This window comes from Corvus brachyrhynchos, unplaced genomic scaffold (assembly GCF_000691975.1).
Source record: "Corvus brachyrhynchos isolate BGI_N302 unplaced genomic scaffold, ASM69197v1 scaffold105, whole genome shotgun sequence".
In the NCBI taxonomy this organism is placed as follows: Eukaryota; Metazoa; Chordata; class Aves; order Passeriformes; family Corvidae; genus Corvus; species Corvus brachyrhynchos.
The window spans coordinates 3,925,623-3,949,103 of record NW_008238452.1 but is presented as its reverse complement, the minus strand read 5'-3'; the positions used below and the strand labels follow the sequence as shown (position 1 = coordinate 3,949,103).

The 23,481-nt window shown below is 41.5% G+C and overlaps 1 protein-coding gene across 3 annotated transcripts; it reads right to left on the bottom strand.

Annotated features, from left to right (window-relative positions):
* Positions 1–3,919: 3,919 nt before the first annotated feature.
* Positions 3,920–23,475, bottom strand: ANXA5 (annexin A5). Of its 3 annotated transcripts, XM_017736932.1 has the most exons (13): positions 23,452–23,475; positions 20,546–20,605; positions 16,828–16,912; positions 15,546–15,640; positions 15,059–15,172; positions 12,695–12,785; positions 11,670–11,749; positions 11,189–11,245; positions 8,660–8,753; positions 8,186–8,281; positions 7,682–7,740; positions 5,519–5,641; positions 3,920–4,453 (listed from the first exon to the last, which is right to left on the bottom strand). In XM_017736932.1, the coding sequence occupies exons 1-13, from the start codon at positions 23,458–23,460 to the stop codon at positions 4,391–4,393; spliced, it is 1,026 nt and encodes a 341-aa protein (XP_017592421.1). In that variant the 5' UTR covers positions 23,461–23,475; the 3' UTR covers positions 3,920–4,390. The 3 variants fall into 3 exon arrangements, with proteins under 3 accessions (XP_017592421.1, XP_008633960.1, XP_017592422.1); XM_008635738.2 differs by lacking the exon at positions 20,546–20,605; XM_017736933.1 differs by lacking the exons at positions 3,920–4,453; positions 5,519–5,641; positions 7,682–7,740 and adding an exon at positions 7,888–8,040 and having other exon boundaries at positions 8,190–8,281.
* Between the last annotated feature and the right edge of the window lie 6 nt (positions 23,476–23,481).

The window sequence follows — 23,481 nt, the reverse complement described above, 5'->3', positions numbered from 1 at the left end:
AGGAAAGTACATTTACTGTAAAGCATGTGGAAATAATCACCTACACGAGTTGGCTTTTATCCATTGTTCCTTCCTTCAGGTTCCCTCACTGTCATGACATTTCATAGATGCATGTAAGAATGACCAAGACTCAGACCTTTTGTTCTACCATTCTGCTACCTATGAAAATCAAGGCTAGAAGTAGCCAAAAAGTTAAAGCTATCAGATTATTCTGTGGATGAAATTCTATCTGCATATGCTCTAGAGATCCAGGAGGATTTATGAGCCCATTTCCCACACGTATCAATAGAAAATTACTTTGGCCATTTTTTCTTGTGGTAGCAGACCAGATTAGTTTGTATCTTAAAACATCCTTCCCCTCTCCTGCTCTAAGAGTTTGTCATGGCATCCTACAAATGCCACCTCTGTTGCCACAACTGTTTGAAAGTAAAATAAAAAATTTCAAAACATCATTTTTCCTGTCCTTTCCACTCCACAAGTTTTTCCTGCTAATTACAGTTACTTTATTAAATATCAGATCCTCCACAGCCTTTCAGTTTCTTTGGAGAGTGAAGGCCAATTATGCTGGTGCTTGAATAATATGAAATAACACCCCAGGCTTACTAAGCCATGGCAGTAATTCAGGGACTGCAGGTCAGAAATCTCTGTACATCAAATAATACTGCACAGCAAAACCTCTTCCACTAAACTCCCCATTTGTAAATGCATGAGCTGAACAAAAACGTATTTTCTCATTTCCCATAACTGTGACTAGGAAGAGTGGATGTTGTCTATGCTCAGACTGCAGCAGCTAAATGCTTAACATTAATAAAAATGTCATGTGTATAAACCCAGCTTCTATTTCCAATGAAGTATTTTGTTCACTGTTCTCTCATTTCATAGAGGACACAAGATTACATTAAAAGATTCTGAAAATATAACAAAAAATTCCGTTGTCTGACTCATGCTTTAGGTCAAGGAAATCTGATAAAGCAATCTGGAAAAGGGACAAAAAAAAATTAAGGAAGTGATTCAAGAGAGAATGGGAGAATTTGAGCACAACCACGGCCTGCATGAGATTACTTGGAACAACAGCACCATCCCCTGCCCACACGGCAAATCGCACAGGCCTGGAGAAAATGACACTCCTGTCCCATTCAGGAAACAGGAATTCAACTCACTCCAACACCCAGAGGAACTGGAGCTAAACTACAGGCACTAGAAAAGGAAACAAGGCTTTCCACTTAACTCTTTTTGGTGAATAGAGCAACACTTCTTGAAGGCACAGCTAGAAAAAGCCTTGTGTGGTTTATCTGCAGCTACTCCATGAGGTTTCAATGTTTCTGCAGATGCTTTGTTGAACAGGGGTAAAATAAGCACATGATAAAAGCTTTTCTGAGACAAAGAGATGAAGCCTTTTCATTTTCAAGTCAGAAATGCAATGTCAAAGATGAACTACAGATACTGGACAGGTGAGTTACAGAATTCTGTTACCTACAAAGTGCTGTTTAGTCACACTCCACGTACCTATTCCAGGCAAGCTATCAAGTGGCACTTCCAGAAGACACCAGAAATACCCACAGAACACAAAAGCTGTGACCCACCACTCCTCACTGTAATGACTCGCCAGTTCTCCAACTCCTAGATATATTCTACACTAAACCAAAAAGAAGAGTTATTGCTTAGGCTTTTCATGCATAACCTTGCTTTGTTCATAAATTACTGCTTCCAGCATGAATTTGAGTAATTGGATGCCCAGAGCAATTCCAACTGTCAGGGAGTTGAAATGGGAAAAAGAAACAATATGAATAGCACTTACCATGAATCTAAATCAAGCAAAATCATAACTTTATATGCTTCAATATCAAAATTGAGAGAAATCATGTAAAGAAGCTAGTAATCTTTTTTCCCCCCCCATCAGTACAATGCTGCAAAGACAAATTCATTATGATGAAGACTATCATACTTCTATTAGTAAAATAGGAACCCCTAAAACACTTTCCTGTGGGGGGAAGAGAAACAAAGCAAGAGGGACCGTAGCTCTTCAGTGAAAACCAACAATATTGTACTTACTGAAGGTTGCTTTAAAACATATTCTTCACAGGTAAAGAGGGCTGATTTTAGTGCTCATGCTCAGATCTTTGCAGACTGACTTTGCAAAGAGATTGATAGGATTTCTAAGCACTTCTGAATTGAAAATGAACAGAACACAAACTTTCATGACTCAAAATCAGAAGGAGGAGAGAAAAAACCAAACACACTAATGATTAACTACTGCCACAGATGAAGTTATTAAATTCATTGGCAGCTGCAATTTAAAGCTCTCTTAGGAATGCACTGTACTGAAGATTCCGAATTTTGTATTTCTAAAGGGATGCCACACAGTAAACACTAGAAATATTGCAATTCTATGAACTTCTTAAAGTAAGAAAGGTTCTCAGACTTTGTTTTCTCTGTTCAATGACTTCAGTAGGGAAATTCAAACTCTTCTGCCCATTTGCATCTTAAAACTTTCTGTAGATGACTGATACTATACTGACCCCTAACAACTCCTGGTCAGAGTCATTACTTACAAATTCTGGCACTAATTTAGATCATTCCATTTCAGTCATAAACATCAGGCTTGTGACAAGGGTCAGACTCTACTGGAATAGCTTCACATGTCAACCAAAAATCTACCAAAGAACTGAAAACAGATCATGAAAATCAGATGGTACTTTCCTAAGAATTCTAAAGAAACTGAAGGAAGCTGAAAAATTAAATATAGTGTCTAATCTCTAAAGCAGTAGAAAGCAGTGCCTTAAAGATTTTTGTGCATGATTTTGCCTTGGCAAATATTAAATCGCTTATAAAGATAAAAACCAAAACCAGAAAAAGCCCCTGAAACCTCCTGTTATCCCAAGATATTTCCAGGCCAGTGGTCATGCCAAGTTTGCAGTGTATGCAGATGGCCATGTCATTCCAGGACAAGTAGCTGTAAATGAACAGTCCTTGCTAACACATTTATAAAAGCTCCACAAAAAGCAAAACTGACAAACCATTTCAGGAAAAGGAAGAAAACAAAATATGAACACAATATAGTTTTTTCTTCTGCATATTTTACACTGAAAACAAAACACTCAGCAGCTAGAGATCATGACAGTACTAATTCAGCATTATAATGAAAAAATTAAAATGTCACATTTATTCAATATGAAAGTTTTAAAGCTCCTAATAACCTGTGAAGAATCAGTTCCAGGAGGACTATTAAAATGTGCAGTTTCTGCAGCTGATGTATGTGACTGACTGATAAGCCAAGTTCAGAACCATGGTGTTCAGACCTTACAAGGCATGGAAGAGAAGCCTCTTTATTCTCCTTCACACACATCAATTTAATTTTCAGAGCTAGTCATAAATACTGAATTAAAGCAGAGAATTTAAGGCAGCCCATGAAACAGGCTGGTGCTTCTCTCACCCTGTGCTCTGCTCCCTCCTAACCTGAGGGGAGGGATGCTGCAACCATCTTCTTTTCTCCCAAGATCCCTGAAGAACAGATCCCTGTCTTTCCATCTCTTCTTCACCTGCTTCCACCTCAGACACCCTTGACTGGCCCTAGAGTGCAGCATGTCTCTGCTCTACTTTGGCCCTGCACAGCAACTCTCCTTCCTTCCTTGCCCCAGGCTTTAGAGGGGAAGAAAAAGACAAAGCAGCACAAAATGAAAATGCAATGCCCAGCAAGCACCACTACTTTGGTTTTCCAACTATACTGAACAGCAGCATCACCACAACACCCATATCCTAGGCTAGACATGAAGATGGAGAGCTGCAAAACACCATAGATACTTAAACACTTCAATAATGGGAGGAAATACAGACCAACAGTCGGAGGCAGTGGAATCATATCAAAGGGAAAATTGATTAAAACCCATTGAATTAGATTAAAAACCATGTACAACTGTGATGAGAGGGGAAAAAATTTATTGGTCCTTTAGATTTCCAATGATTGCTTGTAATATGTTCAGCAAGTTCATTAAAATATTACATACAAAGGATTTGTTTGCTTGCCATGTTAGAACTAGCTTAACATTCAGTGGAAATGTAAGGAATAAAAGCAAAAAAGGGTAATCTTCAATTTATTGTGAAATACATGATTATATTTTCCTATTTCAGCAAAACACCTGTAAAGAACTGGGTTCTGTGCTCAGCACCCACCTTCCACGAAGGTGACTCTCTCAGACCACAGAAGGCACTTGAAATTCCTGGAATTTGGGATGTCAGAAGAGGAGGGATAACAACGCGCTCATTTTTACTAAGTGCAATCCTAGTATAAATTCAAGCAGCCACAAAGCATTAAAGCATAAGACCTCAGGCAGACATGCTAATGAAGGGCTGCAAAGCTGGAGTACAACAAACGCTGTGTGTCCCTTCCCCATCAGTCATCGTCTCCGCCACAGAGGAGCAGCAGCGCTTTCCTGTAGTCCCCAGACGTGTCTTTCTGTTAACACAGCAGAGCAGCAAAGTGAGTCACCAGAGCAGCTGCCAGGGAGGGCCCCAGCACATTACTCGTTCATCCCACCCACAGGAAATCCACTCGGATGACTCGCCACTCAGGAATGATGCAAGGAAATTCTCTGCCTCTTCTATGAGAGTTATATTTACACAGACAGACTGCCAGAGACAAAAAACCTCCAAAAGCTTTACTAGAAAACAGAGCTGCCCGTTGCACATTTGATGCATTTGTCTGCAAGGGGAAAGTCCAAAGGAGAAGCCCAAAGCAACACCAAAAGCAACACCCTATAAATGAGCAAAGTGCACCTGCCACTGCCTAGAAAGGTGCCGGCCCTGCTCCCTGTAATCAGCGGGAAGCTTTGATACAAAATCCATAGATCAGTTGTACAGGCCTGACAGGCAGTGCCAAAAAGCAACTCCACCCAGCCTAGTTAAGGGAGCATAATGTCAGGAATGACAATAGAAAATCATAAAAAGTAGCATTTCAAAATAAAACAAGAAAAAAAAAATCCAAGAAAAAAAAAAAGCCTTTTGGCTTAACTTTGCAGCAACAGCTGTCTCTGGATTCCTTGCTGGCTCCTTCCCATCCACTCAAAAGAAATTATGACTCAGACTGGTTCCACAGTGAAATTCTTTCCACTTGGAAATGCTGCAAAGGGTTCCTCACCATAACCCAAGATCTAAATTTCAACCTCATGATAATTCAGACTCCCAACCCCAGTTTTATTACTCTGGAGCCTGCACCCTCTCTGAAGCACCGGACAATAAGGAACCCAGACAAGAACAAGGAAATGATGCAGTAGCTTAAAATGGCGTATGAGTAATTGTAACTTCAGAAAACCACATCATCTCCCCTGGTGAACACTGGAAGGAAACCTTGAGCTTTGCTTAGGAAGTGTCCCCCACTTAAACAATGCAATGTCAAAACTGAAGACAAGCCACTATCCATCTCAGAGCACAGTGTCACATCCACTCTCTCCCAAAAAAATAAGCAGTGAAAACAGTGACATCTGTCACCCCTGTGTTCCCTGAGAACAGAACAGTATTTTACCTGAATCATTTGATACAACGATTTAGCAAAATTCTTTCTGAATTCTCGCCTAATATCCAACAGATCAATTTCACTTCTTGAAACCATGACTCTGATCAGGGTGTCATCATCAGTACCAGCCCCCTAAAGAGGAAAGATCAAATCACATTAAAATATGAGCTTATTCTGGACAGATGCTACAACAAAACATGAAATACAAACAACCATGGTAGAACATGAAAGCAACAAGTGGCAGCTCAAACCACTCCTGCATTACAGTTCAGCTCCAAACCAGAATATTCAGGACAGTATCACAAGACATTCACACTGAAACGTGGAGAACAGAGGGCTGACCATGCCTACTATCAGGTGCCATATGCTCAGACCTCTTATTTCCCATTTCATCTCAGGCTTCAACTGTGAATGCCCATATAAATTTAAAACAATCCAGTTCCAAGCTTACCCAGCAGTATAGCTGCTCATCACCACAATCAGAATCACATGTAAATCCCCCTTGAAGTGTACTCTGAGGCTGCAGAACTGTAGTCAGTTCTGGAACTGGGTACCTCAATCCTAGCAGTGACCCGTACAAAGGAACATCATACAGCAAGACACAGGCAGAGCAACTCATTCCATGAACTCTCCAGCTGTTTATTATGAGGGCAAACTTCACAAACCTTTTCCAACCACACAAACATGCCCCACTCTGTCATCTTTAGTGCTTGAAACATTCCATGTTCCTGAGCAGACCAAGGCCCTGACCCCTGTGCCCAGACAAGGCAGATTCCACACAAGCTGAAGCCATACAAACTTTCACATGCTGACCTGCGGATGCACCTCAGGGAAGGACTTGGCAGAGCCCCCACGATCATCTTCAGCCTAACGTCCAGGGTCACTCAATCCTTCTGGGTGCAATATTCTTGGATTACACCTAAAAATGCCCTAAAGCTGCTCAAAAGTTATGCCATGAGTCCGGTGGTTTCTGAGGGATAAAAGCCAAGCTCTGCTCCACCTAATCATGAAAGCAAACTCTGCTCAGTGCAGAACCTTGTCATGCCAAACTGATAAATTAGAAGTACAAACTCCTCTGTCAAAATAATAATTGACAAAAAGCTTTCTTATCTGAAGTGTTTAATGATTTTTTATTTATATTCTAAAAAAAAATTTGGGGATCTCACCAGCAGACATTGGTCAGGCTCCTCATAATAGAAGTGTATAAGAATCTAAAGCCTACAGGAGAATTGCATTCTTAAAAACATAAGAATTAATAAATAAGAAAAAAGTAATCCTCCTCAGGCAGCTCAACCTACTGGTACAATATTTTGTTTTTTCACCTTAGCCTTATTCTACATTGTTATCTATAAAAGCAGTAAAGAACTTTTAAAAATTAAGCTATCATTTTGTGTTTCATCTCTAATTCTCAAGCTGTCACCTTGGAAGCTTTAGAATGCTGGCAACAAACATACCTCAGGGCTTTCCAGCAAGGGAAGGGAGGAACTCTTCAGGGAAGCTGATAACTTGCTTGAAAACAACAGACTACCTACCTCTGGTTTAATTAATATTACCCACTGGGAGTTAAAAACTACAGTTTTGCCTGCTTATCTGTTCCCATCCAAGAGAAGGTGAAGCCAACAGAAACACGGATGCACTGCATAATGCAATTCCCTTGCACAATTTTTTGCAGCTGTTAAAGCCTTTCCTTTTCTCTGCTGAGTTTCTTTCGCTTCTCAAAACAGGATGGATAGTAACCAAAATGTGTTTCAAAGCTACCTAATGCCCTTGGTCTGTGAATACTCACACCCAAATCAAACAGCACTAAAATTTGCACAATTTACAGTTCTTTCCTTCCTCAGTACATCCAGCACCTAAAGACACTGGAGTCTATGCGGCTGAAAGTGCCCAGTGGATCTTGCCAGACATGTTCCAGTGTAGCAACATCAAGTCAAAAAATAGCTGATGAGACTAAAAGACCTGTGTTCTGACAAACCTACAGAGAACTCCAAGGAAACCTTATGAATTGTTTACATCCTCTCCCAGACCTTCGTTCCCTGAACCTTTTGCAGATACTTAGTGATACAGTAACCTGTGAGCATTTACAGTGGCAGAAGAAACTAAGAAGAAGCTAATGGAGAGGAATTGTAGCTGGAGGAGATGGAAACTGACACAAGGAAAACAATTACATACCTTCATGGAATAATACAGGGTCTCAGCAAAATAGGCAGGCACACTACGGATGCATTTCACTGAAAAAAGGCAAATGATTGAATTATTGACCGCTATTAAATACAGGGCAATCTTTGATTGCCAAGATAAGGTGTGTGTCACTGGGTCATTCTCTCCGGGGCTGTCACCTGGTCTGTTCCTCTGCTACAACTCTGTGGGTTCTGGGATTTAGAACAAACCATTTACTTTGAATAGCAGAAAGACTTTATTAGTCGAACTCTAAAGCAGTCCTGGATGAACGGCCAGGAAGACAGGTGAAGGCAGAGTTCGGTCTCACCTCTGGCAGAGGTGCACGTGACCCAACAGAAGCAGTTCACCACCTCTTCTCTAGATATAAAAATAGATCCCAGGTGATTACCTTCCTAAAGGAACCCTGTTTTCATGCCAGTGTCTGTGACAACTGCAATCTAAGGAGGCCTGAGAGTAAGCAAAGGCAGCCAGTTCTAGATGTTAAGCCTTAATTACCCACTGCCAGAAGCAGCTTCTCCAAATCACCAGAGGTTTCCCGGTCAATGGTCTCTTCAATCTGGAAGCCAGAAATGGTCATGTACTTGTCAAACACTGCAAAACAAAGTGTACTTGGTCAGTGAACAGCCCACATTCCTGCCAGTCCCCCCCTCAGTTCAGGACAATGCCACCTGTGTGTCATTATCCACAGTTCAGGTGCTACTGGCCACTCACTGTCCTATTCTGAGCACCAATTTCCCATCAGATGCCCACTGTTCAACCCCTCCCTGCACCTGGAAGCAACAGCCCCATGCATTATTCCCAGTGGCCTAAACAGCTTGGTAAAAGAGACTTATGGATGGGCAAAGAGCAGGGGGAAAAGGGATTGTCTCTCTATTAGCAGCTCAAAGTATGCACCTCAAAATGGGCTGAGGTTTTCCAGGCTGGATTTCAGGCAGAAGCTTTTAGGCCCTCATTCACCACACTACCTACCCCTTCTCAAGTGGGAAACACTGCGGGTTCCCAAGATGGTGATGAACTTTTCTTCATCTGTTCCCCATTTCAGCTCCCCAGCTCTGAACAAAACCTGTTATGAATTCAAGAGATGAAAACATCAGCATTTGTTTAGCATCCTGTTGAAAAGCTCTGCTTGTCTCACTCTAAGGAGCATTAAATTTACTAACAAGCTATAGCTGGAGGGAAAAAAACAAAATAAAATTGCCAAGTACTGAACTCATCTTAGAAATAAACAAAAAAAATCTGAAATTGAGTGTGACAGCATTTCCATGAGTAATGCATCTTTGGGCCCTGAAACTGACTGCGCATAGTCCTTTTCATAAGCCTGGAGTTTTCTGAAGCTGTGATAATACAGCAAATAAAATCTATTCACAATGCTGCCTTTTCTGCCCTTTTTTCCCTTCCGTTTTCCAAATCAGAGCAGCAAAACTTTGTTACATGACAGCTCTACAACAGCACAACCACGTCAGCTTGGCCCAGGAGGAAGTTTTCCAGGGAGGAGGGGAAGATGGATCTAGAAGCTCTCAGAAGCAGGATTTGTGGGCTGATAAATTCTTAGTTGTTTGAAACCAGATTTTAATCACTGTTTTAGCACATTCACAGCTTTTTCAGGCAAGTCTGTCTTTGATGCAGACAAAGACCTGGGTGCATTTTCCGCACCAGGAAAGCAAAGTACTTCAAAAAGTTGGAATGAGCAAGAGAAGGGAGAAAATGAGAAGGAAAAAGAAATTTGGAAAACGAAACAAGTTCTATTTCCTGCCGGTCGGAAAACTTTGCCTTTTTCCAAATTGTGTGCTAAACACTCTAAGGAGAAAGGTTGTACATATTGTAATATATATGCTCTTTTTAGTATTAATGGTACAGAGTAAAAGAAGGTGCAGAGGAAAAAGCTATCAAGGAACTCACTGCAAGGATATTTAGTACAAATAATATATGCTAAGCCCTCCAAATGAATAGCAGCACTCTCCATCCAGTAGCAAATGAGAAGTCCCAGTACAACATTTAGAAATACCAGCAAAGAATTTATTTAGAGATACTAGAAGTTGTAAATAGCACTTTATGCCAGCTTTAAGTTTTTACCTGCCCTGCCACTGGGCAATACATAAAATATACCTCAACTGCACAACTTTAAAAAAATGATATTCACAAAATCTTTTCCAAAAAGTTTCCAAAAGAATGCCTTCAGGCATTCTCAGAAAAGTCTCACAATTGCTTTGAATTAATATTTAGTAATCATATACACAAAAAATTTTAAAATCACCACTGAGCAAAAAGTTTGCCTTCTAATGTATCAAGTCCTTTCCAGAATATCATATGACTCGAGAAAAACGTTAGGAAGCCAAAAATCCTCCTACATTTGCCCAGTCATGTACCTCAGTTCTGACCATCTGTACCAGGCAAGAGCAATTAGAAAATGACTGAATCTGTTGAATGGAAAGTCCATTGACTCAAGGTCCCAGCTCAAGCTAAATATATGCAGCAAACCACAGAGACTATTTAGAAAACCAGGACCTTTTCAACAGCTGGGTTTGGTGCCTCCTCAATTTAGCTGCTCATTTAAACACAATTAAAGGGGCCAAAAGGAATCAATCTACCTACCAGGGTCTGTACTTCATGGGTTTCCTCAATTACACAGGCCCAGCTAAAAGCAAGACTGAAAATTTCATGGAACAGTCTAGTTCATGATTCAAATGTTTGCCCCTCTAATTTTCCAGCTGGAATTGTCCCAGGAAATTAACTTCAACAGTAGAACAACAGTACTTTCTAAATTTAAGCGACAAAGGATAGGCCTGTGCCAGTAAAATATATTCTGCCAGTCTGTCTCTCCATCTTGCTGTGCTATCAGGAGAATGTTTCCTTGATCTGATATTCCATGTTTACTCCATGTCACCTTGAACAATCCCTGTATTTCTTTAATCTCAACAGACAATTTATGAGAGAAACATCTTATGCAGAGTTATCTGAAATAACTAAGAAGAAACATGTATTAAATGAGTGGTAATCAAACTGCTGAAATTCTGACCATCATTACAACAAAGCAAATGGCACCCAGCAAGAGACTGGCAAGGACACCAATTAACTGCTGGCATTCCCTTCCACCCAGAGCACAGGTCTAGGGAACAGTCATGGACCAGGGATTAAATTCAGAGAGAAGTCAGATATTAAGGAATGACCTGTTAACATATGCATTTTCCAGCAGTGGGTCCCTCAGCACCACCAAACCTCAGCAATAACACTCTCTCTCACTGTTTCATTCAGGCCCCTCAGTAAATAATAAACAAAACAAGACACACTTTACACAGAAATGTCCAAGTGCCAAAAACTTTGATCTCAGTGTTTCAAGTTTTGGCAATTCTTTTGTCCAGAACATACAAAAGTACATGAAAACATATTAAAAACCACAGAGAACCTGAACTATCACTCTTCCACATTTCAATTCTAGCTGTATACCATCTTTGTGACATAACTTGTAGAAATGGCCCAAACCCCAAGTCGTTCACCCACCTGAGCATCCTGCTCAACAAGAGCCTCATCAACTCCAACATCAGGATCTCTGTTTGCCTAAAAAGAAATTCAGAAGTTGTTAAACTGAAGAATTGGAAGGTAAGTCCAAAAATACTTGTGTTATACTGAGCCTGTAAGTTACTGTGAGAAGTCACCCCCTAATGCATCTTCTCCAAAACCACCTTGTTTTTCCCTTTTGCTTGCACGTGTCTGTATGAAATAAGTGTTCTCTTCCCATTTTGCCATCAAAACCCCATGCAGCAGCACCTGCTGCACCCACAGGCATCACAGAAGTTTTTTGCTTCGGTGGTATGGAAATGACTCAGAAGAGAGCCCAAGGCTCACCCTGCACATCAGCAGAAGTGACTCAGCTCCAGAGCCAATCCTGCCCAGCACCGGGCCCCATCCAGAAGCCAGCTTAGTAAGCAGAAAGTGTTAAGTGCACCTAGAAGTGAGGATCATCACACAACAGGACACTGACCTGCAGGAGCACCACCAGCAGCCTCTGGAAGTGGCCTGATGTCTCTCCTGTGATCTTATCCTCCAGGCTGGCTTCATACTCTGCAAAAGAGGAATGCCCACTCACTACCTTACAGGCTCCCTCGCTATTTGATGGGAAAGCAAGGAAAAGCAAACACTTCACTTGACTCACAATTTGTAAAATCATCTACCAGAAACATCTGTAACACTCAGGACATATTCTGCTCTCACTTATAACCTAACACTACTGTAAGAGAGATGAAAATACAGCACCTCACACCATGTCAGGAGCAGATCACTCAAAATATTTTGAAGTACAAGGTGACATGCACAGATTTAGCTCCTTAAGGACCTAAGGAGGATACAGACGTGAAGTCATGCTAAAATATGGCAGTCTCAACTGTACAGAAACCATGAGCCCAGACATGTCTACTACTTATACATTTTGCCCTTGGAGACTCTGGTTTTGGGCTCAAAATTTGTTAAGACATGAGACTTTCTTGTGTGGCAGGAATCTGCATAGAAGTCAAAGACATTTGTTGAATAAAACACTGCTCTAAAAAACAACCCCACAATCACAGGGTAAAAGCACCAACTCCTGTAGACAGCCAAAAGCTGCACCTGCTTTAACACAAGTGCACTTAAACAGAACACAGAGCAAAAGGCAAAAAAAATAATCAGGTCTGGGTTTTTTATGTGATACTAGTTTTCTTGTTTCCAGTTACTAAAAATTGCCTTTCAGTCAAAGGAATGAAAATAATGGGTGGAAGAAAGAAATGCATTTGAAAGAATTCTTACTGTAAAGCACAGAACACCGTAACCTGCAGTCATAACCCTGAAATAAAAACTATTTAAGTTTCCAATGCAAATACTAGTTCCTTTCAATATGAAATCTTGCAACACAGCAGAAAAAACTCCCTCTTATTTGACACATCCATCAGTTCAGAGACAGACCTTACCTGAAAGATGAGCTAAAATCATATTAAGGGAACTGAACAGAGACCCTTATTTTATATAAAAAATTACCTTGCAGATAAACCTGTTTAATATTCTGCACTTCCGCAGGTGTTCTGGAGGCAAGAATTTCAGTCAACACTTTCTCATTGGTTCCTGCTCCCTGCAGGGGTGCAAGTATGAATCAGTTGATGGAATAACAAAAGGAAAACAAGAATTCTCTTTGATAATCAAAACCAAGCATAAACTTATACATTTGGACCAAATAAAAAATATTTTCTTCTTTCTGGTATACTGTGGGGGTTTTGATGAGAATTTCTTCCAGTTCTGTCTTGATTGTTTTCAAAACCAACTCAACAATTTATAAAAGCCCAGTGCTGCAGGCTTCAGATGGGCCCTTCCATGCTCAAGCACAGCCAGGTGTGCCTCAGTTCTTTGCTATTACAGCCAATGACATCAAGAGAAGTGAATGAAGAGAGGAAGTTTCCATCTTAGCTCTAATTCATAGTGTCTGTCACCAGCCAGGACACAGATAAACATAGAGCCACCCAGCACAGATCTGCACCCTGCTGTGAACTGTGCTGTTAAACAAACCCCATCTTCCACTGCAAACACACTTCACAGAATTGCTAACCCAGACAGTTTCAGGAATTCTGCTGTTCTTAATAACAGCAGGCACAATAGCCACTCTTTCACTTTCACAAGGATCAAACTTAAAAAGCCAAGCCAATATCTTGCTTCCACAAGTCTGAGCCTACTTTGTTTGCAGGAATAATCCATTGCTCTTTACACATACAAAGGAGTTGTTTCACAAATGCAACACTGAAATGCAATACTGAGCATTTTTTACTTTTATTTACAACTTTTCCTGTAAGGAAAACATTGAATACTAAACTCATACAAAGATATGCAACTGCACACAGAGCTATCCAGAATACAAGTCTTCCAGGTTACAGGCAATCATTTCCAAAATACAGGTCGTTTAATGAACATCCCTACTCAACAAGGGAGGCAGGCACAGTTAAACTCACTCTGATCCAAGTAGCAGCAGTGAAAATTGATAGGACAGCCTTCAGCACAGAGTTAGTGCTCTTAGCTGAGTTATCTTGCACTGAAGTCCCTGCTATCACATCTGCTTTACTGTTATCCCCTTAGCTGAAGTGCAGCCAGTATTGACATACTGTGCAGACACATTTTCTGAAATTCTATGGTCTTGGGTTTAATACCTTTTTTAAGTGACTAAAACAAAACCACCCTTGTTTCACTATCTCTCCCTCCTACACCCATCTGTTCTGTCATTTCCCTGTCAGTCCTTGACTCCTAAATCAATAAGAGGAGCTTGGGAATACAATTTTTTTTATTCATCGACAAGGCCTTTATCAGTTTCTTTGTTAGGTACCATCTCCCCTTCCCCCAATGCACATAAAGACGTTACAGAAAACCTCCAGGAACGAAGTTTCTGTTGTCTGAGGGACTATTTGCTGGGTCACAGGTGCATGAGCACTTGCTGGCACAGTTGACTAAAGCCTACATATTAACCAGCTGCTCATCCAGGATCTTGGGAGTTTACACAGAAGTGTCATTCCATAAAGCACTACCTCACACTAGTCAAGTTCAATGTCCTCTACTTCAATCAATACTGTAAATAATCCAGGGACATCAAATTCCTGAAATTCCACGGGCTGATGATATCAGACAGGTGTGACAGAGGGGGGAAAAAAAAGAGCACATGGAAGAGACATTTCTACACATCCACATTGTAAATTGTTTGTTTACCTGGCCTGCCCAGAAAGGCACTAAATGCATTCACTAAAGAGAAATGTTAGAAGGGTAACACTGACAGGGCCATCAATTATTCCCTCTGCGTTGCTGAAGGCAGATTTTAGAACACATTCCATGCTACAAACAATACCAGCTCAATTTTGGTGGACACCAGTTTACATGAGCTTGTCAATTTTGGACTTGCACTGCAATCCATCAGGGGCACAACACTCTGTAGCTTAAACAGGAGTCAAGAAGAAACAAAGAGCACCAGACTTCCATTAAATCCTCTGAACTAATTTTCATACATCTGTGTAGCTATAACACCTAGGCTGCTCACAGCACAAAAATCCAGAGCCCACTGGAGTTCAGCACTGCACTTGGAACAGCAAAAAGAATGTGAAAGCAAATGCACATCTACTTGTATTTAACCCACAAAGAACAATTCTTATGCTGTGTAGGTTTCTAAACTGCCTCTGAATTAATAGGATGAAAAAGAAATCAGGCAAAACCATGGAATTGGCAGATGTTAGCACAACTTTGCTAATTTTTATTTTAAAGCCTACTTCTATTAGCATTCCCCTTGGCAACCAAAGTTCATTCCTAGGGAAAAAAAAAATTAACCAAAGAGCAGCAATCATTTAATGGAACACATTAATTCTCCCCTCCTCTTACCTTGATGGCATGCTTCAGTGCATGAGCATCAAAAATATACGCTGGTCTCATCAGAGACACCATCAAGGTTTCAAATTTGCCAGTAAGTTCTGATTTCAGGTCATCCACAAGATCCTAGTGCAGAACAAACAGTGCTGTAATCAACAAGGACTAACCATTTTACAGGGATGCACATGAGTCTGCAAGCTGAAAGACCCCAGGAACACAGCAAAAAAACACAAGGGATGCCTCTCTTTTTGTTTTAATTGGTACCTCAGCTGAAACAAATAAGGCAGAAGAAAAGGATAAACAGGCATTTGGAAAACCTGAAACTCATTGTGATTTTTTTTTAGGATAAGGTAGAGGAGAGTGGAAGACAAAAGCAAAAGTAGATCTTCTTGCAAGGAATGTTTTACAGGGAACATAGTGAATGTGCCTCATAGTTTTGAGTAATCATTGTAAGCCAGAACAAGCTCATTTCCAGAAGTATTTTTTTTCTTCTTCTTACCCTGCCAAATAAGGTTTTAAAGGCAGAAGCAATTTCTTGACGCTGAGCATTGTTTCTGGTGGTGAGGATATTCAGCACAGTTTCTTCATCAGTCCCTGAAGTTAGAAAGAACAAGGAATTACAGACACACTCTGACAAACAAACTGCAGTGGCCCAAACGCAAAAGGCAGTGAAAGATGCTTTGACAACAACAGCCTACTGGCAAACAGCAGAAGCATTTAAAATAACAAATGTTACCATACCCCAAGCTGAGCCACCAAGTTTGGTGCAAAAACATTACTGGAGGACTTAACATGTTGTTTGTTCTCCATCAGTGCTCTGACCCAGACTCTGCTCGAAGCACCAGCTATAACATTAAGTCACAGTCTGTATTCCACAGAAAGGCCTTGCCTTTGGGCTCACCAACAAACTACCAACTCCCAGCAAAACTCAGTCCAGCAATCCCAGACACCCCAGAGGGCAGCAGCATGGAACTATTATCCATTTGATAGACAATAGCTTGCAAGGTAAGTCCTCCCAGCACAGCATCTTCCCAGCCCTACTGAATTTGCCCACAGGCTGAGGTGTATCACACATCCCTCCTTCCCCTTCCTTCTGCTCCCTTCCACAGGTGGCTTCAGAGAAAGCAGCAAATCAGGGTTTGTTCTCCCAGGGAAGTTCTGGGGCAGAAAGCTACAGTGTGAGTTTACAGAACACTTCTTAGTCTGCATTCACGCTGTGTGCTCGTATTCCTTGTCCCAGTAACTGCACTGTGCTCACACACTTCCAGGCCAAGGGGGCTGTAGTGGATTTTCCACGCAGAGTTCCTATCATGCTGCTGTAATTCTCCACAGCTGTCCCTGTAAATCCACAGTTGAGCTGCTGTGCTGTAAAACTTCTGTGCCCCCAGAACAGAGTGTGGAGCATCCATTTCTTAATGGGGAATGTGAAAACCCCCTTTTTTTTTCCTCTTATGCCAAACCCAAAAATAAACATCCTTAGAGCCTGCGCAGTCAAACCAGGACACCCCCAGACCAGTGCGGTCCTGGGGCTGTCTAATGGGGAATGTGAAAACCCCCTTTTTTTTTCCTCTTATGCTAACCCAAAAATAAACATCCTTGAGAGCTGCGCAGTCACAACCAGGACACGCCCAGACCAGTGCGGTCCTGGGGCTGTCTGTCATTCCATGCCTTGTAGACACACGCCCTACCCTCATTTAGTAAAACAAAAAAAATAGATCAGAAAGGATGTTTGCAAAGGAGGGGGAGCCCTTTCTTCCCTGTAAAATAAAAATTATCCTTACCCAGTCCCTTCATGGCCTTACGAAGGGCTTCTGCATCAGCTCTGGCATCAAAAGGAGCGAAGGCTGTCACAGTGCCTCTCGTGTACTGGAGGAGGGAAAAAGCCATTAAATAGAATATTGCACTTTTCAGTTCTCCATAGAGGAGCTCAGGCTAAATTTGAATTCACAATCCAAAAGCTGAGAACATTTTTCTTGCAATTGTCTGGCTAAAGAGCAGTCTGTGGGTGTTTAAACACAGCTCACTCCAGAGGTACCACTATGTTTTTCTTTAGCAGTGCACCAGCTGAATTTGGGTATATTTATGTAACAGTTCTGCAAACTACTGTTATCTTCAACACTGGAACCTGAATGCAGGGAAATGACTTAAGAATTTATCATTTGCTAAAGTAATTTGAAAAATTAATTGCACAAATCATGTATGCCAGACAAATGGCACAAAGACACACTTGGAAGTAAAAACTACTTCCCCTCAAGAAAACCCTACTGGAACTTTCAAGAAGTATCACACTGATTTTTTCCACCACCTTGCAAATGGTGAACTGAACTCTGCAATGGCTTTCAATTTTTCATCGTGCTGCATTTTTCACACAAGCAACTCCTTATACAAAAGTGATTCAGCCACATTAGCTTACAGCTTTAAAAAAAAAAAAAAAACCACACTTCAAACATAAGGATAAAAGATCAGCTTGTCCAACCACAAAAATAATTCCACTAGGTTTCCATGGAACATGGCTCTTGAGGGAACTTCTCTTTGGATCAAACACAAAACTACATTCATCATCATGATGGAAAAGTTTTGCCTTTGTTTAAACAGGATAGTTCAAGAACTTATATGTGTTCAGCACAGCAGTTAATTCATAAACTACAGAAGTTGCCAAAAGGAGAAACAGCTGGGTTTGGGGAACAGGAAGGTGTTTCCAACAGCTGAAGAGGGGAAATTTCCTGTAAGCACTGCTGTAAAAATGTAGCAATCAGTACAGGCAGGGCATTTTTCCACTCTCAAGAAAGAGAATGACAGCAAGTGCCAAGACACCTACTGATACTGGCACCAGTCTACTCCAGAGGCAGCACAGCCATCTGGCCTTCCCTGGAGTTTGGAATTTCAGCTTTGGTCTCCAGTCAATGCACTCAGAGACAGGTCAGCCAGAAGGGCAGGGAGAGAAGAGCAGTAACCAGAAACTGCTCTGGGGCACCCGTGTGCTCCTGCCAGCAGAGACTCCCCACGCCTCCCACTGCAGCAGCAGCAGCAGCCAGGAGTCAGGCTCATTTCTCAAATATTCTGACAGATCAGAACACAAAGTATCACGATGTTTAATGGCAACAACAAATTTCTCTTTGGGGGATGATTTCCAATAGCCAGCATAACTCAGAGGCGTGACAATCCCACTGGAACACTCCGCTTTTCTCATTATAAGCAAGTTGTTTAGGTAGTACTTCAAATGTATTTATTGTCATCTTCCTAGCTAATTCCAAAAGCTACCACGAAAAAAATCTCAAGGATTTGGGACTCACTTCTATAAACTGAACTTAATTTGGTAAAATGGATAAAGACTGAAAAACCTTTCCCTCCTCCTCCCTTACTACCACTCCAACCAGAGTGCAGTTATTTATTTCCATATCATCTCAACATAATTAACATTACAGAAGTACCACAATTCTCCTTTGGAAATGACCAATGTCAACAACTCTAAGAGGAAGCCAATATTGATCTTAAAGCTTTCTTTTGCTTTGCTTGTTATAAGCAAGTGGAATTCTCCTTCACAATTCCTAAGTCTTGTGACAACAGCCCAACATTCTTGTGTGGCTGTTACAAAGTATGTGTGAACACTAAATGCCAGATGAAATCTCTCTCTGCATCACCCTTCTCATTTTTGTTAACTGACAGGAATCCTTCATCACTCTTTTCCAAAGCACCGCATAGAAAGCCTGAACATGCACTAAGCTTGCTGAACAGTTCCTGAAAGATATTCTGGTGCAGCTGAAGTCAAAAAGACTTTTCTTGATGTCTGAGCACTGTTTGCATTCCCGTGTGGCACACAGCACTCAGTGGATTTTGGCTCCCCACCTGCCACAGCCACCCTCCATCAGAACCCAAGCAGCACCTGCCTTTAGGAGCCACGTGTAGCCAGATGTGGCACTCCCAATAGTTGGCCCAGTACTGGGAAAGGGTCAAGCCATCCCCTAACTTCCACATCAGAACCCTACTCAACCTGACTGCTTTTTAGAGCACTGCAGTATGGCTTGACAATTGGGGTACAGCAGGGAATACTCAGACACATCATGTTTAACAACCACAAATCCATCTAAAACACTCCACTATCCACAAGTGCCCTTTTAGTTATTCCAGTTCAGATTTCTCATTTGTGAAATCAATGGTCAAGGGCAGAAAGTTCTGCAGGAGTAAGATACTCAGTCCATGGAGGGAAGAGCTGTCTCCTCCTTCCCAAACACGGCACATTTTGGCCACAAAGAGAGGGCAGCGCCTCTTCTGAACCACTATCACAGCTTGAACCAAACCTGCTGTCACAGCAAATCTGAAACAGGAGCTATGAACCAGACAAACTTCATTATCTACTTACCTCTATAAAAAGATATCTTATCTTTAGTATCACTAGAAACATTTCTTGCCGTTTAAGTAAGCAGATACACTATAACACTACAGCCTCCTAACTCCTTTTTTCTTTGAATACTAAACTTCCCATCCAGTAGCACCCAAAACACATCAATGAAAAAAACAAATAGTCTTTGATATAAATCCTTTTGTAATCTGGAGTGATCCTTTACTCAATTGCCACACCTTATCCTGAGCAGTAAAATATAAAGAGAAGTACAACACACAAAACCTCAACACAAAGTGTATCACAAGATTGTAACACCCCAAACCTACACACATTTTTTTTTCTACGTTCTCCAATACAGCGATTGTTGTTAAGAGGTCATGTGTAGTGCAAATGAAATTTATGATTACACACTAGAAATAAACAGCAGCTTTCATTTTCTCCAGACACATCCCAATGAGACCAATGAAGCTTCTAGAAACACAAAAATAGCATGAAAAGGAAAGGCAGAGGGGTAAAAAAAAAAAAAAAGACAAAAAAAAGACTTCAATGTAAGAGATAATACTGTTTTAGAATTTAGAATTTATTCCCCTTCTAATGAGGAAATTCACAGTTGCTGGTATTTTTGACCAATTCTATGCTAGCAAAGGTTTCCAGAAGAAGATAAAACCTCATCAGGTAAAATGTTTCTAACCAGCACCTCAAAGTGATCATCTCCCAAGAGACAATTTAGCTTCACAAATTAATACAGCCACATATCCTGGCAACAGTAACAATAGCCACTTAACAAGGTTCCTTTTCATTTTCCTCACCAAGCACACAAAACATTTTCCACCCACAAGGCCCTGTGTTTAGCCACTGTTAAATACAAAGCATTCCTATCAGCAAAAAACAGACCATACTTGAACTGATTGAGACTCCTTCCCGGCTACCATGGCTCTGTACCACATACAGCAACTTCTTGTCAGTCAGTTTCACAGATGAAGAGCCACCCCTGTTCTCTGCAGCAACAGAAGTAGTGTCTCAAAAATTTGCTGCTGGAAAACCCAGTATTTAGTGCAGAGCAGGTGCTATGAGACTTTTTCTTTAAGCAACCACTTGTTGACAAGATGACACAGGAAAACTGTAGCGTGGCAAGACTGGAAATGGAGAATATTTACCAGTAAAGCGAGAAGGTATGCTATTTCCAGCAGACAGAAGAGAGCCCAGAAGGTCATGTGCTAGAATAAATGATAGACTGCTGTAAGACGTCTTACATAAGAACCATCTTGCAGATAAACACAACACAGTGTTCACTGCTGACCTGAAAGCCTTCACGGCCATTGAAGGCCACACAAAGATGCCAGTTCAAACTGTGCTCTAAAACCAACATGACACACGAAATATGCAATTATTTCCTGCCACTCTCACCAAAATTTCAAGGGCAGTACAATGCTAATGACATTGAGTAGACGGATACCGGCAAAGAGCTGATGCAAATGCAGAACTACAAAGACATGTCTGCAAAACACCTCTCTAAGTTTGACAGCGCTTCAGATTGTCTGCCTAAACAGGAGGAGTAAGCTCAGGTCAGCAGACTATATTCACATCTGCCCCACTAAATTTAAACTCTTGAGAAAAACCATAATTACACAACATCTGTGGTGAACTCTGAGTCAGTACACCATGGAGATATCAAAGATAGGGAGGAGGGATGGAAAAGAAAAAAAAAAAGGAAGAGAGGGGGTGGGAGAGGAGGAGAAGAGCAAGCAGCAGCCACATAGGAACCAACACCCATCCTCACAAGTAACCTCAACAGAGCCAGAGGGGGCTGCTTAGCCCAATTCTGAAGGTGTTTGTACTCTGGAATGTGAGACAATCCTCTGGAGCACTATGGAGCTGGCAATACTACTGCTGTGCTCCCAGCCCCACGTGCACATTGGCAGAACAGGAACTCCAGATATAGCACAGAGTGGCCACACCTTCACCAGCAGCAACAATCCTTTCCTGGCAGGTTACAACTGGACACACAAAATACTCCGAAGTTTTATTCAGGGAAAAAAATTGGGAGTAGCAGACCAAAACAGATCAGTCCACAGCACTTGCTGCTTTCTCTCCAGATTTCTGAACCAGAAAACACAGGGCAGCAGTTCCCAGCCTGTTCATTGAGCAGAAATAGATGATGCCCTGTGCATCTCTGCAGTAACAAAGACCACTACACACACAGCTGGGAGAGAAAGGGCAGCTTGTTAGGGCAGCAGTGCTCCCTCAAAGAAAGCAGATAAACACAGGCAGGGAGAGACCAGCCTGTGCAGCACACCACAGCATGCTGTAGTTTTCCTACAAAAATCAATGAACCTTTCTTTTCTGGACAGGGAACACACAAAATTCCTCAAGCCTTTGGGCAAAGGAAAAAAAAATATCTTCACAGAACTGGGCAAGGACAGGTACTTCAGTGACCAAGACTCCAACTATAACTTGCCTTCTTCAAAGGTTTTATTCTTCAGTGATGTACCTAGGCTAAATTGGACTCCAGTGCACTGTGCTGTGCCTTGGTGAACTCTGAAGCTTTAGTTGCACACAAGAAGCTTCTGTCAATTTCATGGGCATTTTCACCCTTACCGCCACTTCGTGATGCAACATTTAGAACAGATGCTTGTCATGAGAAGTAGAGTTTCTTCTTCAGCTTTGCTTTGTTTAATTTTTATAAAATGAGTTACAGGCTACAAAGCTTTAACACTCCCAATCTTTCATGGCTGCCTAACTGCACAGGCAAAGAATACTACTACTTACGTGGAAAGCAGCCCTCTGAATGTGGAAATTGGAGAACAAGGCCTACCTAATAAAACCCCTCATTGTTTCCATTACTTCAATCTACCACCATTCACCACCGTTAAAAAACCATCCCCAAGTGTCACCTTAGGCAGTAGAAAATTTACTACCTGAAGCCAAGAGTAACTGGTTTGCACTAGTGAAGAATGAAATATTCCTGTTAAGAAGTTAATTAAAGTTTGTCTCTGTAGAAGAGACAAGAATATTGTAAATTTCCATGCTTTTACTAAAATGAAGTTACCCTTAAACCTGTAAGCAATGGTACATATTCTGTAATGAAAGTCTTAGTGTCCAAGAATATCCCTCTGGCTAGGTGCCCTGCCCTGGCATGGGTAAGGGTTCCTGTTCTCCTAACATGCATCCTACAACCCAGGCCTGATGTTTAAAGAAGGGATTTTCCTTTGTCCCTCAAAGGAAAAACCCAAAACAAAACACAACTTCAAGAGTTTAGAGAAATACTATTAAAACCCTTTTTTCTTTAGAAGAAGTGCCCTTTCTTTATTTTAAAACTATATCCACACATAATATGAGTAAATATTCACAAGGGTATTAAAACACTACTAATCACTCCACTCATTAAGTGCAATTACACTCTGACCTTTGTGAAAGCCCTAATAGACCTTGATTGCTTTCACTTCCTACAGCAGTACAAACCCCATAATTAAGCCATTAAACTCCTATTTTACTTTTCAGAGGGTAAGCATTTGATGCAACTACAGAAACAAATGCTGGAGTCCTCCCCATTTTCCTTGCCTTCATCCAGGTTCAAACCGCAGCAACCAAAGGGCTGCAAAGGAAAAATCACCGAACGAAGAACTGCACGACAGCTCCACGGCTCCCAGAAAAATCCATGTTCGCTATGGGAAAACTGGGAACGGGCCCCGAGCCTCCAGTACGCACTGCCACGGTGCTTGTTTTTTTTTCTCCTTCCTTTCAGTGGAAGAAGTCTCCACCCATGCACAATATAAACACAGGGTACCGAAAACTTGGCCAAATTAGTAGAAACTGGGGGGGGGAAAAAAAAAAACCAAAAAAAACAAACCAAAAAAAACCCCAAAAAGTTGTGCCTGACGCGCCCCTCACATGATCCCCGTCCCCCTCCCGAACGCGTCCGCCCGGGCTTGGGAAGGGGTTGGTTTAAGGGAGCCCCAAAAGAAATTGGTGAGAAGTAAAAGTAAGGAGAGGAATAATACGAGGCTGTCCCGGGAGCGGCCGGGCAGGGGCCGCGTCCGCCCGAGGCCACCGCTCTCCTCACCTTCGCCATCTCTGGGATCCGCCGGGTGGG